Raw genomic sequence first — 15,795 nt, 5'->3', positions numbered from 1 at the left:
AACAGGTGCATGTATGTGATAGTTGGTACTAAAGTTATTGTTGCAGAATAATATATTTTGCCTAGTTGCTCGAGTACTCTGAAATCTATGAATTAAAGTTCACAACAGTCTAGTTTGGAGTTAATAATCTTAAATAAAAAAGTTAGGTCAATTGAACCATTCATCAAATTTTAAGTTAATTTTAAAGTTCTGTGAATATTCTATTCAAGTTCTGTTGTTATTTCAGTTTTTATTTGGGTTTATCACGATATAAAAACAGAACTTGAAAAGATATTTCACAGAACTTCAATTTCTGCTTTGAAATTTGATAAATTGTTCAAATTCTGTGAAACTAAGGACGAGTTGTTTCAGTTGGTGTAATTTGAACAACCCATCCTAAGAAAAATTAGTCTTCAAACTACAAAATGGTTGATTAAGGTTTTAAATACTAAACACTAAATAATATACATAAACCGCAAGCGGGGATGCCGTCAAGAGGCATTATAAACATTTAAAATATAAATTCAACAACTTTTTACTTGAGCAATGTAACTTACAGGCAGTCGAAGTATTCCCGGAATACTGAAAGCTTTCCTTCTTTACATCCTGGAGGTCGATATCAATACCCGCATACACCATTTCACCTCCGCCTTCTTCCTGGGACCCTGGTTCCAACTTGATAGAAGCACTTTCTAGGTCTGGGCGATTCATGGCCTTCTGTAAAAACGTTACGTTTTAACATAAAAGTCTTCTCAGGAGAAATATTTTAGTAACTTACGCTTTCTTGGCATTTTTGACAGATGCCGTAATCTCCAATGATCTAACACATAGTGTTTTATTGCACTCTCGTTGCGTGTTAACCTGGTTGGTGGTGGTTACCTCATCGCTAATATGGTAGAAACTGATTTAAATGTGTGATGCAATATATTTTTAAAATAAACATGCACTAAATGAGTCTAACATGAACCTACTTACATTCAGTGCGAACCGCGGCGGTCAATTCGAATGTGTTGCAGAAACGTCACTAGAAAATTTTATGTGCAAGAATTTTAGTAATTTGAGATAAAATGTGATGACTGATGATTATTCAAATACTCTTAAGTAGACTAAAGAGAACATAAGTTTAGTATTGCGTAGTTTGTACAATATTGCATTAGAAAAGCGAGGTTACAGCAATGAAAGGAAACGTCAAAGTTTTGTTGATTTAACCATAGATGTGAATAGAAACACAAATAATATAGAAAAGTTCCTAAGGCTGGGCATACACTTGTAAGTAAAATTTACGACTTTCGTAATTTTTTTAAAAGTTACTCACAGGAGCGCTTACATATGAATCCAACTTATCGTAAATAATGCTTACAGAAGTTTAATTTACGAACTTCTCACAGAGACCGCTGCACCAGTAATTTTATTTTTGGTAAGATGGCTTCCTGACAACAACGCGTTGCCGCCGACTTTGACAGCTGTCAGTTGGTAATATTTGATAACAGGGATTTGCTTATTTACAGTTCATAAAGACGAGAATTTATTTGCGGTTAGATTATGGATTCACATTTCCGCAAACAACGGATTGCCGCCGCGATAATATGCACAATATTGTCAAAGAAAAACGTAAGGGCCCGTAGAGAGTGTTGGATTAGGAGTTGGCTTCAAAGAAGAAATACTGATGGGGCCTTCGTTCGTTTAACGGCAGAATTAAGAATTGAGGATCAACAACAATTCTTTAATTTTATCCGAATGACAGCAACTGACTTCGAATACATATTGGAAAGGATTGGACCGCTAATTAAAAAGAATGATACTCGTTCTCGGAATGCTATTTCACCAGCTGAAAAATTAATGGTGACTCTTCGATTTTTGGCGTCAGGTAATGTTTTCTATCCATTCTTGTATTGCATTTTTGTATGCATTCATTGGAGATATTAATTTGTTATGAAGTTTGATAGCTGATTCATCAGATCGTGAAGTCGAATACTAGAAACATTATCACACATTTACACAGGCATTTTTTATACATGACAATTGTGTTAATGATAATTAGTGTTATGTTGGTCTCCATAGATTATTGCAGTGTATTATTTCATAAAGCTATCATAACGATTCAAACTTAGTACTTATTTGTGTGTTTACAAAGTTTTACAATTATATTTTCTATTTTCAGGAGATATCTATAGATATACTATATCACTATTTATACCGGAAGTATGTATTGCTATTTATGATACATTAAAGGACAACTATGTGAAGGTATGTTAAAACAAAATTAATTATACAAAATACATAGTGTAGTATATTTTTTTATTTTATTTAGTTAAAGTTTTTGTTACATTGGAACGGAAAATACAGGGTAAAAAACAAAGAAATATAAAAAAAGTGTTGACAAAAGTCAACAAAGGCAAATTTTGCGTGTGGGGTACTTATGTAAACTGGACAATTCATACAATTCGAAGGACAGCACCTAGTAAGAATATTTTTTAACATATATCAATGATATAAGATTTTAAAATAGGAAAGTGAAAACTTGGAAATGATTTAAACATATAATAAAGTAAATACTTAGGAATAGACTCGATGAAAAATAAATACCCATTTACATACAAACTGTTCTAGTATTCTCTATCTTAGTAATGCAAGTAGCTTAAACAAACTCGAAATAATCCAGAATAGAGCAATGAGACTAATATTGAAGTGTTATGTATGTATTATAGTTATGACGGCCGGCGTGGTCTAGTGGTATACGCTTTTGACTACAGATCCGAAGGTCGCGGGTTCGAACCCGGCGTGCGCAAATAAATTTTATTTGATTAATTTGTGTTATTTCACAATAAATTAATTTAAGATAATATATAGTATATTTGCGGCACGTTCCAGAGTGGAAGATACTCTCAGTATCGCCCTGGTGTAAGACCACCATTCAGAATTGAAACATTGCTTGAAATGGCTTTAGCCGTGTTTGGTGACCAGATCTGAATAGCCAGGTACTTCCCCACCTTCCTCTTCCCCATCTCCCTCCCCTCCCCAATACCCTCAGCCTCACAACATACCCCAATTGGGGATGCCATAGTCTCACTGGCTCCAGACGGGAGCAGTTGGGACTCTTGTGCGGTAATACTGTAAAAAAAAAAAAAAAAAAAATTATAAATACGTATGTAATAAGTATAATAAAAATATAAATTAAAATCTTAATGTATGTTTATATTTGGAGTGAAGCTAAGTAAATAAAATATTAATTGGATTTATAAGAAAATGTAACTGAAAAAAATTAACTGTTGATAAAAAAAGTAAGAACTAAGTGGAATAAAACGTAAAATAAAAAAAAATATCACGATTAAATTAAAATTAGTGATTAGATCATCCATCGTCTTCTGAAATATCTACTTCCACAAGATCCATCAAGTTATATTTATAGTGCTGCTCTCCCGAATTGTCCAGTTCACTTAAATAAAACTGATTTGAAGTCGATGGCAGTTGTGATGACTGCGGCAAATATATAGAAGAAAGGGGAGTCTCTAAGTCATCCTCCAAAGTCTCTATGATGAGTTTTTGAATCTTGAGTTTCAATTTTTTTTTGTTATGTTCATGTGCTACACTTCTTAGCGATGAAGCCACAAAGTCACCAAAAACTTGGTCATCATTCGCAGGTGTATCTAATATTTTGCTGCATTTGTAAAGCAAATCAGCCTCCTTTTTCCTTTTTGCAGCACGGTTTGGCCGCTCCGATGTCTACCGAGGTTGACTGTTGCTAGGCATCTCTATATTCTCCTTCTCCGTAACGTCCCTCACAGCGCCAGTATTTTGTAGCTAAAAATAAAAAAAACATATTTTTGTATTATTTTTACAGTTGCCGTCAACAGAAGAACATTGGAATAATGTTGCAGACAGATTCGCACAAAAATGGCACTTCCCTCATTGTATCGGAGCACTGGACGGAAAACATGTAGTCATTAAATGTCCAGAAAACAGTGGGAGCATGTACTTTAATTATAAAGGAACATATAGTATCGTTCTAATGATTGTCGTGGACGCAGAATATAAAATTATTTACATGAATTGTGGCTGCATTGGCCGTGTTTCTGATGGGGGTGTGTTCCGTAATACAGCATTATTTAATGGTTTAGAGCAAGGATCACTCAGACTTCCTCCTCCCATACCTCTAGCGGGGAGGCAGAAACCGATGCCTTATGTATTGGTGGCCGATGATGCCTTTGCGTTATCAAATTATTTAATGAAACCATACCCATACAAAAGCCAACCCATTGCTAAAAGAGTCTTCAATTATCGTCTTTCAAGGACCAGGGCTATGGTTGAGAGTGTATTTGGTGTAATGGCTAGCAGGCAGAATTTTACGAAACCGCATTGAATTACCCCCTAAAAAGGTAGAACTAATAGTTTCTACGATCTGTGTGCTACACAATTTTATGATGTCTGGCAATAGTGCTCCACGTTATACTGATAGAGGAAGAGAGGAGGAAATGCCTCGTGAAAACCCTTTTCCTTTAGAACAAAGGCATGGAAATAATAATCCACTGCAAGTGGACAATTAATTCGAGATGAATTTAGCGAATATTTCGTTTCTCTTGAGGGAGAATTGGCATGGCAATATCAACGTGTCTAACCTTCGCTACATAACTAACAGATGCTAATCACACCGTTTCCCCGCATTCTACTTTCATCATTAATGATTAATAATTAACCGTCAACATGAATATGTATACTACACTTTATAAATAAAAATGTCCATACAATGTGTTAGTTGTTTCTGTACCGATATCCCTGTACAAGAACTTTAACATATCATAATTATTATACCATCTACCCACAAGTGGACGACGAATTCAGAGAATATTTCCCAATGTAGAGTTCTGGGGCTTTACTATAAGTGCCTGTGTCAACTTTCTTAATCGCCCAGGGATGAAGATTATTTATCGATTTTTGGCGTAAAAACAGAGCACCTGACATATTCATAGCATTCAAATTAAGGGAGGTTTATATTAGACTACTTTCTGGTACCTAAATCCAAAACTGACATGGGCACTTCTAGTATTAACCCCCAGAATTAAACTTGAACATAAATATGTATACACTTTTTAAATAAAAATGTTCTTACCAATGTGTCTGTTGCCTGTGTACCGGAGCTTATGTCCAGGAACTTCAACATTTCGAAGTAAATCCAAGGGGAAGTGTACAGATCATCTAACCTGCTGCCACTCTTCTTACATTTTATCTTCCTCAGTTCGTGCAGAAATTGTCCCTTTAAATTATGTAATTTTCTATTTACTTCTTCCGGCGTTGTTGAAAACACTTCTGCAACTGACGCAAGAGAATTGCTTCGTGCATTCCTATCTTTATAGTCTGCCCTTTGGTAATCCCATAACAGAGGAAGACTTTCAAAAATGTCTATCAGCTGCTTTGTTTCGTCCTTACTCCAATTCTTCGCGTCGGCTCGTTTATTGGGCATTTTTACCAATTACCAACTATGATACGTGAACTGAATTAGAAATGGGTGAAACAGCGAAATACCAAATGACAACAAGTAAACAAGTCCCGAGGAGCAACGGGATCTTACTGTCGATGTTGCAGATTTACAGGAAAAAACTTCCAAGTGCAAAGGCAGCCTAAAAAGTGAACCAATGACGGTACCTACCTTCAAAATAATAAAAAACAAAAAATCAACAAAATTATCAATTTAATCGCCAATGATTAAAAATGTTTTATGTAACAATTTTTTTAAATTATTTCGATTACTTAAAAAAAAAATTTCAATCATTCGAGATTTTTTTTTCTTTTTCGTATTCGATTTTTCTCCACTTAACAACCCAGGTGAAATCATCTTGTTCACACCTGATTTTTACTTTGTGTATTTTGCGTTTAGTACCCAACCTGCAACTATATACCTTCGTTCCTAGATTAAATTATAGCGATAGTATTGTCATTTCTGAAAAAGTGATCGGAAGCATGCAATTTTTTAATTAAAAATTGGCAGTAAATAGGAAATTTAAAAAAAAAACGTGGGTGTGAAGTTAGTAGCACGCACAACAAGTACCACGTCACCACTAGAGGTGGGTCTAAGCTGTACTCACATAAATTCTACCCACAGATTCTCTACAAATTTTCTACGTAAGCTTGATTCCCCCAATAATTATTCTAAATCCATGGGGGAGAGGTGTTGTTAGAGAATTTCTGTGAAACATAATTCCCCACAAAAATTTCAAATATATATTAAAAAATAAATGTAGGTATGTATAACTTCTGTGAAAGGTTACTCCCCACACAAAAAAAAATCAATGGGGGGGGGGGTGGCTACGAAATTCCCTGTCGAAAAATTCCCCACATTTTTCCGATCAAAAATAAATACCTTTTTATAATACATAAAATTTGTGTAAAAGGCATTCTATGTAAGTGCTGTATGGAAAAATTCAAATTAAAGAAGGTCTGAAATTTATTTTTGTCACAATTTAAGGTTTTTCAATTTTTGCAAATTAGATCTGTTTGATTGATAATTTCGCAAATTTCGTACTTTCTTTTTTGTTTTAGGCTAAGAAAAAGATTTAAAGTGAAAAAAACATCAACATACAAGGTGTAATTATATTATTAGGAATGAAAAATGAATATTCTTTTTTTTGTTTTGGTGACTTTTTTATGTTTTTTCTTTCAAAAACATTTTTGAAGTGAAACTTCTTTACGCGCGTCATGCATTTTCGAGGACCGGAGTAAAACCGACTCATGACCGTCACGAAAAACCGTGATCATTTGGTTGTGGGGGTAGGGGACCCCCACCACCGCTCACCGTTCACTGTCGCTCTCTCACCGTAGTCGCTTACTGAGGTGAGGGAGCCACTGACGAACGTTCTCTCTCTCTCTTCTCTCTTTTCCTCTCTCTCTAGCCAACGACGCCACGCCAGGCATCAGCTGCTACGTAATTGATTGCGGTTTAGAAATGAAAAGAGAGAGAGAGAGAGAAGAATACTAAAAGTTTCACTTCCGTCGTGCGTAGGCTTGCCACACACTGTATTTTTTTTTATGCTTCCATATGACGTCACTAGTCACTCAGCCGAGTAACTCATAACGTTTACTTAAGTAGAAAGTACGTATTTTTGTATTAATTAGGGAAACATACAGGTGTACATATTTTATTGAAATAATTACATGAGTTAAGTTAAAAAGTAAGGTTTCCTTAAAAAAATCATGTTATAAACAGAAAAACATAAATAAATAAAGAAAAATATAAATCTAAAGCGAAGTTGACCAAAAAAAATAAAGATGATTAATAGATACATAAAATTAAGTACTTTTTTAAAAATACTACAAACTAACATCATAAAATAATGCTAATAAAAAATACAAAATAAAGAGAAAAAAAACAAAAAATGATTAAAAAAAACTCAAATGTCTAACACATAGCAGAGGTGGTGGGTTTCTAATCAACAATTTGATTTTAATGTTTCCAATATACATTTTCTAACTGAAAACTTTACTCGACATAAATACATTTTTCCATGTCCAAAATGAAACACTTCCTTTGCATAAAATTACTTTACATACCAAGAAGAACCTTTTTCTATCAACTTCCTGAAGAAATTAGAATTATAAACGACAAAAGTTAAGCTTTGAGCATTTTGAAAACATGTTTAAAAATAATATTATCAAAAAAAACTCACGAGAGATCAAATGAATTATTTTCCCATTTGATCTCTGGTGAGTTGACGTGTTGTTCTTGTGTTGTTTTGTATTTATTTTGCTTATATAATGCACTTACATAGTGTTGATTGACTAGATGATCATTTGTGGAAAAGTGTGTGGAAGGGTTTGGTTTTTCCTCTGGGGAAGATTTAACCCGGACAACAAAATCGGAAGTTTAAAAAAAAATATATATATTCTACTAAAGAAGCAACTTCTTCTCCAAATATAGTATACATATTAATAAAAATAATAATAATAGTTGACGTGTTGTTCTTGTATTGTTTTGTATTTATTTTGCTTATATAATGCACTTGCATAATGTTGATTGACTAGATGATCATTTGTGGAAAGGTGTGTGGAAGGGTTTAGTTTTTCCTATGGGGAAGATTTAACCCGCACATAAAATAGGAAAAATTAATAATCGTCTTTATTCCAGAAACTAATTACATTGTTTTTTATATATATTATAGCTACTAGTAGTACATTTTACTTACAATATATATTTTTCCTACTTCTCTTGATTCTATATGTATATCTACAATAGTATGATGTACACTCCTCTTCCAACCACAAGCTAATGCTTCTCGGGAAGAGTAGTATTAAATATTGTCAACCTTATTACTTATATGTACTTTTCCTTTAATAAATAAAAAAAATGGAAAATATCAGCGATAGAAAGGATGTTAGTGTGTTTTGTGCACGTCCTTCTGAAAAATGAATGTTGTATGTAGTTACTTTTAGAATATGGGATGTGGAATATCTGATTTGAGTATGAGGATAGGTAAACACATTTTTCTTAATGTTAATTAATACTTCCTTAATTGAAATAAAACACTTACAGAAAATAAGGTTTAAATTCCCGCTTAACACCATCCGCCTCTTTTGATTTATGCAAGCAAAAAACATGGCCAAAAAGTGCCTTTAATTTTATTTTATTTTACTCTTGACATGACCTGACTCGAGTATTCGATTCACTTGATCGTGCCATGTCTTCCTCGGGAGTCCCCGACTTCTGCTACCAATCGCATTTCCATTTTATATTTCTCCTTACACTCCTATCTTCGCTCATTCGCTCTACATGCCCAAACCACCTAAGCGTCCCTTTCTTAATCTTACTCATTACGCTTACATCAGCCTTGCACTCTTTGCGGATCTCCACATTCCTCACACGATCAAACATGGTTTTACCACACATACGCCTCAGGGTTCTCATTTCAACAGCATTTAATCTACTTTCATCCTTTCTTTGCCAGTTCCATGCCTCACTTCCATACATCAGGGTAGGTACCAGCACTCCATTGTGGACTGCTAACTTCGCTTCTTTGGACATTTTTTTGTTAGCGCCAACAGCGTCCAGTCCTCCATGAATGGAGTTACCTGCATTTACCCTTCTTTCAATATCTCTGTCAGCCTTCCCATCTCTCTAGAACATACTTCCTAAATACACAAACTCATCCACCTGCTCCAAGTATTCCTCATTCACAATTATATTGCACACTGTTTTCATTCTCTCTCTTTCAAACACCATTACTTTAGACTTACTTACATTCATCATTAACTCATTATCCATGCATACTTCGTTCATCCTAGACACGAGAGATTATAATATTATAATATAATTTATATATATAATATGTATAACTATATGGGATATGTGAAATTGCACTCACCTCCACAAATACTGGAATAAAAATATATTAGTATTATAGTAAAGTCAAATTTATTTTCTATGCAAAAATCAGAACAAAGTAAGCATATGAATATATTCTTATTGGTGTTAATTTAAACCTCCCTAATTGTAATGTAATTGCCTAGTTAAGAATTAGTTATACATACGAAATACTACCATGAACATACATTTACAATAAAACAGATACATTAAAGGCAAAAAAAAATAAGATTAAAAAATCTAAATACATTGGTGCGTACATAATATATTCATATATTTTACAATATATAAAATCATAAATTCAATAATTGACAGCCTGAACTATTATACTTGATTTCTTAACATATACCTCGCAAACCAACATCGAGGCATTATCTACCGTTCTATTGTGATAACTCCAACACAGAATCTTAATTCTATACCCCCGTTGGCCGTATACTAAATTTGGGTAACGACTATAAAGATGTTGTTGATATATTCAACACATCATTCACCAAATATAAACAAGTCATTACCCAATTTATTTCAGAAAGAAGAATATCAAATATAATATAATTTAACTATAGCAACTACGTAGCTCTGTTTATCTTACCAAAGTTTTGTAATTTTCCTAGTATTATATTGTTACATCTTTCATGGTGGAGTGTCAAGATTCCACTCTATTTGCATGCAAATTTAGTAATATGTATTATACTAAACACTCATAAATTAATGTCAAGTAACGTGAATTCTAAGTTTATTATAAAGAATTTGAGAGGCGGGTTTGGGACCGCCGCCCCAGGAATCATTTATTGGATAACCAACACCTATGTCATAGGTCGGTTATAATTATCGTAAGTGGTTCATCGGGTAAGGTACGTTCAGGATGCTACTTACCAGCTGCGTGGCATGCTGCATCGGGAGAGGATGGTTAGGTCTCTTCACGTCTCGCTTACAGAGAGATAAATCATTCGTCTGTCATTCCTGGACTCGCTGATCCCTATCCATCCCTTATACCCTTTTCCTTCCCAGAAATTCCTCTACTTTCTTTCCTAAAAACGATCATCCACACGGAATCCCCAAAGATGACAGGCTCTGAGGGAAAGTATTTTCCTGAGGACCTGCTGAGTCGGTTTAATATTTAAAAAAAAATAAGAATAAAATCATAATTTTTTTCAGCTGGCATTTCTAACGGCAGATAATCTATAACATTTGAACACAGTTGATAATATTTATCACATGACAACGGATCGTTTCTACGACTCTTCTTGAGTTGAAGAGCTCGGCTGTGGAATGGTTAGCCGTTTTCTGTGTTTCCTCCTTTCTACAATGTCATGGGTCACTAAAACATTGACGGCATTAGACGAAAATAACAGAATTTTCCAATACTTTTATGCTGAAATAACATTAAAATGGTTTCGCTCTACTTTGAAATCGCGTGTTTCTTCAAATTTCCCCTTACAGAACATGAATAATTGCAGTCGCAACATTAAATTTTTCATCAACTATACTTTTATATAACAAATTATAAATTTCCCTTTTTAGACCATGGATAGTTGCAGTCGGGAAAAGGGTTATTCTACATTGTGAATCCGCCGCATGTGTTTTTGTAGAGCTCCCTTTTGGGAACATGAATAGTTACAGTTGGGACATGAAAAGGGTTTTTCTCCACTGTGAATCATCATGTGTGTCTTTAAATTTACCTTTTGATAACATGAATAGTTGCAGTCGGGACATGAAAAGGGCTTTTCTCTACTGTGAGTCTGCATGTGTCTCTTCAAATATCCCTTTTGAGAACATGAAATTTTGCAGTCGGGACATGAAAAAGGTTTTTCTCCACTGTGAGTCAGCATGTGAATTTTTAAAACTCCCCTTTGAGAACACGAATAATTGCACTCGAGACAAGAAAAAGGTTTTTCAATACTGTGAGTCCACATGTGTCTCTTTAAATCTCCCTTTTGGGAACATGAATAGTTGCAGACGGGACATGAAAAGGGTTTTTCTCCACTGTGAGTCAGCATGTGTCTCGTCAAATATCCCTTTGTAATACATGAAAAGTTGCAGTCGGGGCACGAAAAAGGTTTTTCTAGACTGTGAGTCAGCATGTGTCTAGTTAAATTTCCCTTTGTAATACATGAAATTTTGCAGTCGGGACATGAGAAAGGTTTTTCTCCAGTGTGGGTAAATATGTGAAATTTTAATTGTGCCTTTTCAGAACACGAATAATTGCAATACGAACATGAAAAGGGTTTTTCTCCAGTATGGATAAACATGTGACGTTTCAAATTTCTCTTTTCAGAACAAGAATAACTGCAGTAGGAGCATGCATAAGGTTTTTCTCCGGTATGGGTGTTCATGTGACGTTTCAAATTTCCCATTTTAGAACATGAATAGCTGCAGTAGGAACATGAATAAGGGGTTTCTCCAGTATGGATAAGCATGTGACGTTTTAAAGAGCTCTCTTGTGTGCATGTATACCTGCAGTCGGAACATGAAAAGGGTTTTTCTCCAGTGTGGGTAAGAATGTGAACTTTCAACTGTCCCTTTTTAGAACACGAATAGTTGCAGTAGGAACACAAACAAGGTTTTTCTGCAGTATGGGTAAGCATGTGACGTTTTAAAGATCCCATTTGAGAACATGTGTAGCTGCAGTCGGAACATGAAAAAGGTTTTTCTCCAGTATGGATGAACATGTGGCGTTTCAAATTTCCCTTTTCAGAACATGAATAGCTGCATTTGGAACATGAAAAGGGGTTTTCTCTGGTGTGGGTGAGCGTGTGACGTTTTAAATATCTCTTCTGTGAGCATGAATAGCTGCATTCGGAACATGAATACGGTTTTTCCCTGGGATGTGTCTTCGGGTCCAAATCTGAAAAATATGACGTGGCGTATAAACCTTAATAAATATAGATTTATAGAATGAAAATAGAAAATTTTTAAAACGAAATCAGACAAACAAAAATCTATTTTACCTGCAGTCTCGATAATACTTTCAGTGTGGTCTAAGCATTCCTTTTTAACATCCAGCAGGTCTACGTCAATTTCCGTAAAATGAATTCCAACTCCGTCTTCTTCTCGGGGTCCTGGTTCTGCCTTGATGGGAATAGTTTCCACTTGAATGCTTCCTGGAATAACAAAACAATAATACATTGAAATGCAAAGACATGCCGAGGGTTAAGTTTAGAGTTACGGTCGTCGATGCAATTATATGATTATTCGTAGATTTTGTCGGATTATATAATATTGTTTAACTCTCTTGCTCCCTGCACAAGCTCTGTCACAGAGAGTACAAAATTTCGACTGTATAAAAATGTTTTACACAAAAACTTTAATTTTTATTCCAGGATGTGGGGAGGATAGTGCAATCCCACACGTCCCATCTAGATATACATATTTTTTGTACAATAGATATGTGAAAAATGCAAAAGAAGATGAAGAAAAATAAATTAGCAATTAAGGACAATTATGTAGGGCATGGTCTTGAGGAGTTGCGCTTGGTGCTGGTAGGCTGCCGTCACCACCGCGTTGGCGGAGGACATTAGCCGCATCCTGCTTCCAGTGACCCGGTGTCTCGTCAGGCCGGCAAATCCATTTTGTCATAATTCCGTGAACATTGTCGATGCACTGCTGTATCTTCTGTATCCAAATATGATTCTACAGGCGTCATTATATTGGATTCGGAGTCGTTCCATCGAGCAAGTTCGGTAGTGACACCATGTTTCACACGTATACAAGTCGGTACAGAATGCGTTGAACAGTGTTTTTTTAACAGTATTTCTGCATTTACAAAATCTGCGGGCAATCATATTAGACTCGATAGGTCTTGATTAATAATGTGCCCCAAGTATTTTACGTTCGTGCATGTATTTATTCTCCTTCGTAAAAGTGTACGGAGAGCATCTTACTTGTATCTGGATTTTTTCAGTGGTGGAACGCGATCAATTCCGTCTTCTTCGGGTTGTCCATCATATTATTCTGTTTTCCATATTCTTCACAAGTAATCTTTATACCTCGATCGACGGAGCTAGGAGGATCATGTCGTCCGTGTAGCTTATGTGGTTTATGCATGCATTGTTAATACGACAGCCCGCTTTGATATACAGGCGAATTGACAACTCGTCGATATATACATTAAACAGGATGAGGGACATACATCCTCCTTGCCTTACTCCTGACCGCAAGTATATTGGCTGGGAGTATGTAATTGCATAACGTACAACATTTTCTTACTGGTAATGCCATCGCAATAGTGTATTTATATATATGGTAGGTATATTCCCAGCTTTCAATTTCTCCCATAATGTTTTACGACAGATCCTGTCGAAGGCTTAACTTAGGTCTAAGAATAACCCGGATACGGTAGTTTTTCGTTTCTTGTTGAATTCTCTTATTTGCTTTACAGTGTATATTGCTATATTAGTGGATAGTCTACATTTTATCTTTAGACATTAATTTATCGTGTATTTCATTTAGTATTACTTTCAAATAATCTTGGAGTTATAGTTGCTAAGGATATTGGCCGATAATTGCTGGAGTTGGTCATGTCAGGCTGTCCCGATTTCAGGATTGGAGTTATAATTGTTTTCGTCATTGCACCCGGTTGATGGTTGTGTTTAAGGATTGCGTTGAACATTCATGAAGCATTCTGTTCTTTAGAATATTCAGACGGAATGTATAGTTTTTTTAAATCAATGCAATAATGAATCACGGAATCCTTGTAATTCATATTCACGAGAGCATAAAAATACATGTCATATGCGTTATCTAATAAATATCTGAGTATTTTTGAGTGATTGTTGGGGGAAGTAAATTTTGAGGAACTGGCAACGGTTTACCGGGCATAATCAGTTAAATTGTCGGATTAACAATCCGTTGTTGACAGGCCGATTACCATTTATAATGCGCAGTAGGAATATAGGCATGCTGATTCTGCTCTACGGGTATTTTAATGAAGCCTTCTCGAAGGAGCTAGCAGCATTGATCTCCGGTGCAACGGTGCATGTGCGCGAAGCTCAACGGACTCGAGCGGAACACCCGTTCTCAGTTGATGTTGGCTTCATGAGAACGGTTCGTTTCTTCGATTCGTTTTTGTTTAAGACGGCTCGCATGTGGAACGAGTTACCGGCGTCTGTTTTTCCTCCATTATATAATTCGGGCCTCTTTAAGACCAGCATTAATAAATCCTTACTTACAGACCCTTAATCCATAACGCTGTCTAACCGGTGACGAAAACAATTATAACTCCAATCCTGAAATCGGGACAGCCTGACATGACCAACTCCAGCAATTATCTTCTTTACACTCTACAAACAGGGGTGCTCTTTTGCTCTGGCTCAAAAAAATATAACGTTTTCTTAGTTCCGACAAATGCCTGTAAATATTGGGTAAAATCAAAAGGATGAACAACAAGAGGGAAAGTCGAAAACAAGCAGCTGTCCTGTCTGCGCTGATTTTAAACACCTTTGTGATATATACCCAATTCAACCTACTAATTGGCTCGATCTTTATACCAAGAAGGTCGATTTCACCTGGGCCTTCTTCCTCGGACCCAAGTTCCGTCTTGATAGAAACACTCTCTGGGTTGGGATGATCCATGGCACTGCTGTGATAGCGTCCTGTTATGTGATAGTAATTGATCTTAGCTGAAAATGAAAAATAACTGTGTTAAAACATTGTACCAAGTAACTTTTTCACGAAATTATCAATCCACCAGTACCACCTTGCAATAAACGACCGCTTTTAATAATGACATGACGTACGAGCGACCGCTTTTAAACTTTACAGAAACAATCGTAAAGTTGAAACTTGATAAAAATGTGACCTGATTGTTATCGGTCGCTTGAAGAGTGTTAAAGATACGTCATTAGAAAATTAGGAGCGCTCGAATTTTAAGAACTTAGATATAAAAACGTGATAGTTGTTGAAATAATCTCAAATCTTACAAATTTAACTTCATTACGTTAAAGTTTATACAAAATATTACTTCGAAAGGCAAAGCAACAATTTACTACGCGCAAGGTTGGAAAGCAAAGAAGGCGACCGCGCTGAAGCCAAATGTCAGTGTGTATTATATCCATAGACAGCGAAAAATTAAAGAAAATAATCACGAAAGTAAGCACCGGACAATTGTTTATCCAAATAGACGCTTATGGAACTTTTAAATTATATGAAACTTGCTGACGTGTACCCGGGGTTGCCCGACTTTTCTCTACTTTCTATAGATATAATATGCATGTATTATATATGTATAAACCTTCCGGAAGAAATTCTCTAAATGATATTTAAAATCCGTTGCGTGTTTTAGAAGAACTAAGCGCACAAACAGACAGACGTGGGTATTGACTTTATTTTACACTATTAACTTAACCCTTCAGGCCTGTGACATAATGACAGTTATATTTCTTAACCTTTCAGGCCTCTGACATAAATTTCGTCATAATTATCAACCCTTCAGGACTCTTTTCATCTAAACACTGAACCAAAATTAC

General features: G+C 35.4%; 1 protein-coding gene across 1 annotated transcript; it reads right to left on the bottom strand.

Annotated features, from left to right (window-relative positions):
* Positions 1 to 3,702: 3,702 nt before the first annotated feature.
* LOC149414048 (uncharacterized) lies at positions 3,703 to 15,158 on the bottom strand. Its single transcript, XM_089644101.1, has 5 exons — positions 14,836 to 15,158; positions 12,280 to 12,432; positions 11,232 to 12,176; positions 9,330 to 9,340; positions 3,703 to 3,780 (listed from the first exon to the last, which is right to left on the bottom strand). Exons 1-5 carry the CDS (start codon positions 14,900 to 14,902, stop codon positions 3,703 to 3,705), a joined length of 1,254 nt encoding a protein of 417 aa, XP_089500227.1. The 5' UTR covers positions 14,903 to 15,158.
* Positions 15,159 to 15,795: the final 637 nt, after the last annotated feature.

Source organism: Hesperophylax consimilis, chromosome 20 (assembly GCF_061612785.1).
Source record: "Hesperophylax consimilis isolate HC1 chromosome 20, BYU_Hcon_1.0, whole genome shotgun sequence".
NCBI classification, from domain to species: Eukaryota; Metazoa; Arthropoda; class Insecta; order Trichoptera; family Limnephilidae; genus Hesperophylax; species Hesperophylax consimilis.
This window is presented reverse-complemented; position numbering and strand designations above follow the sequence as displayed.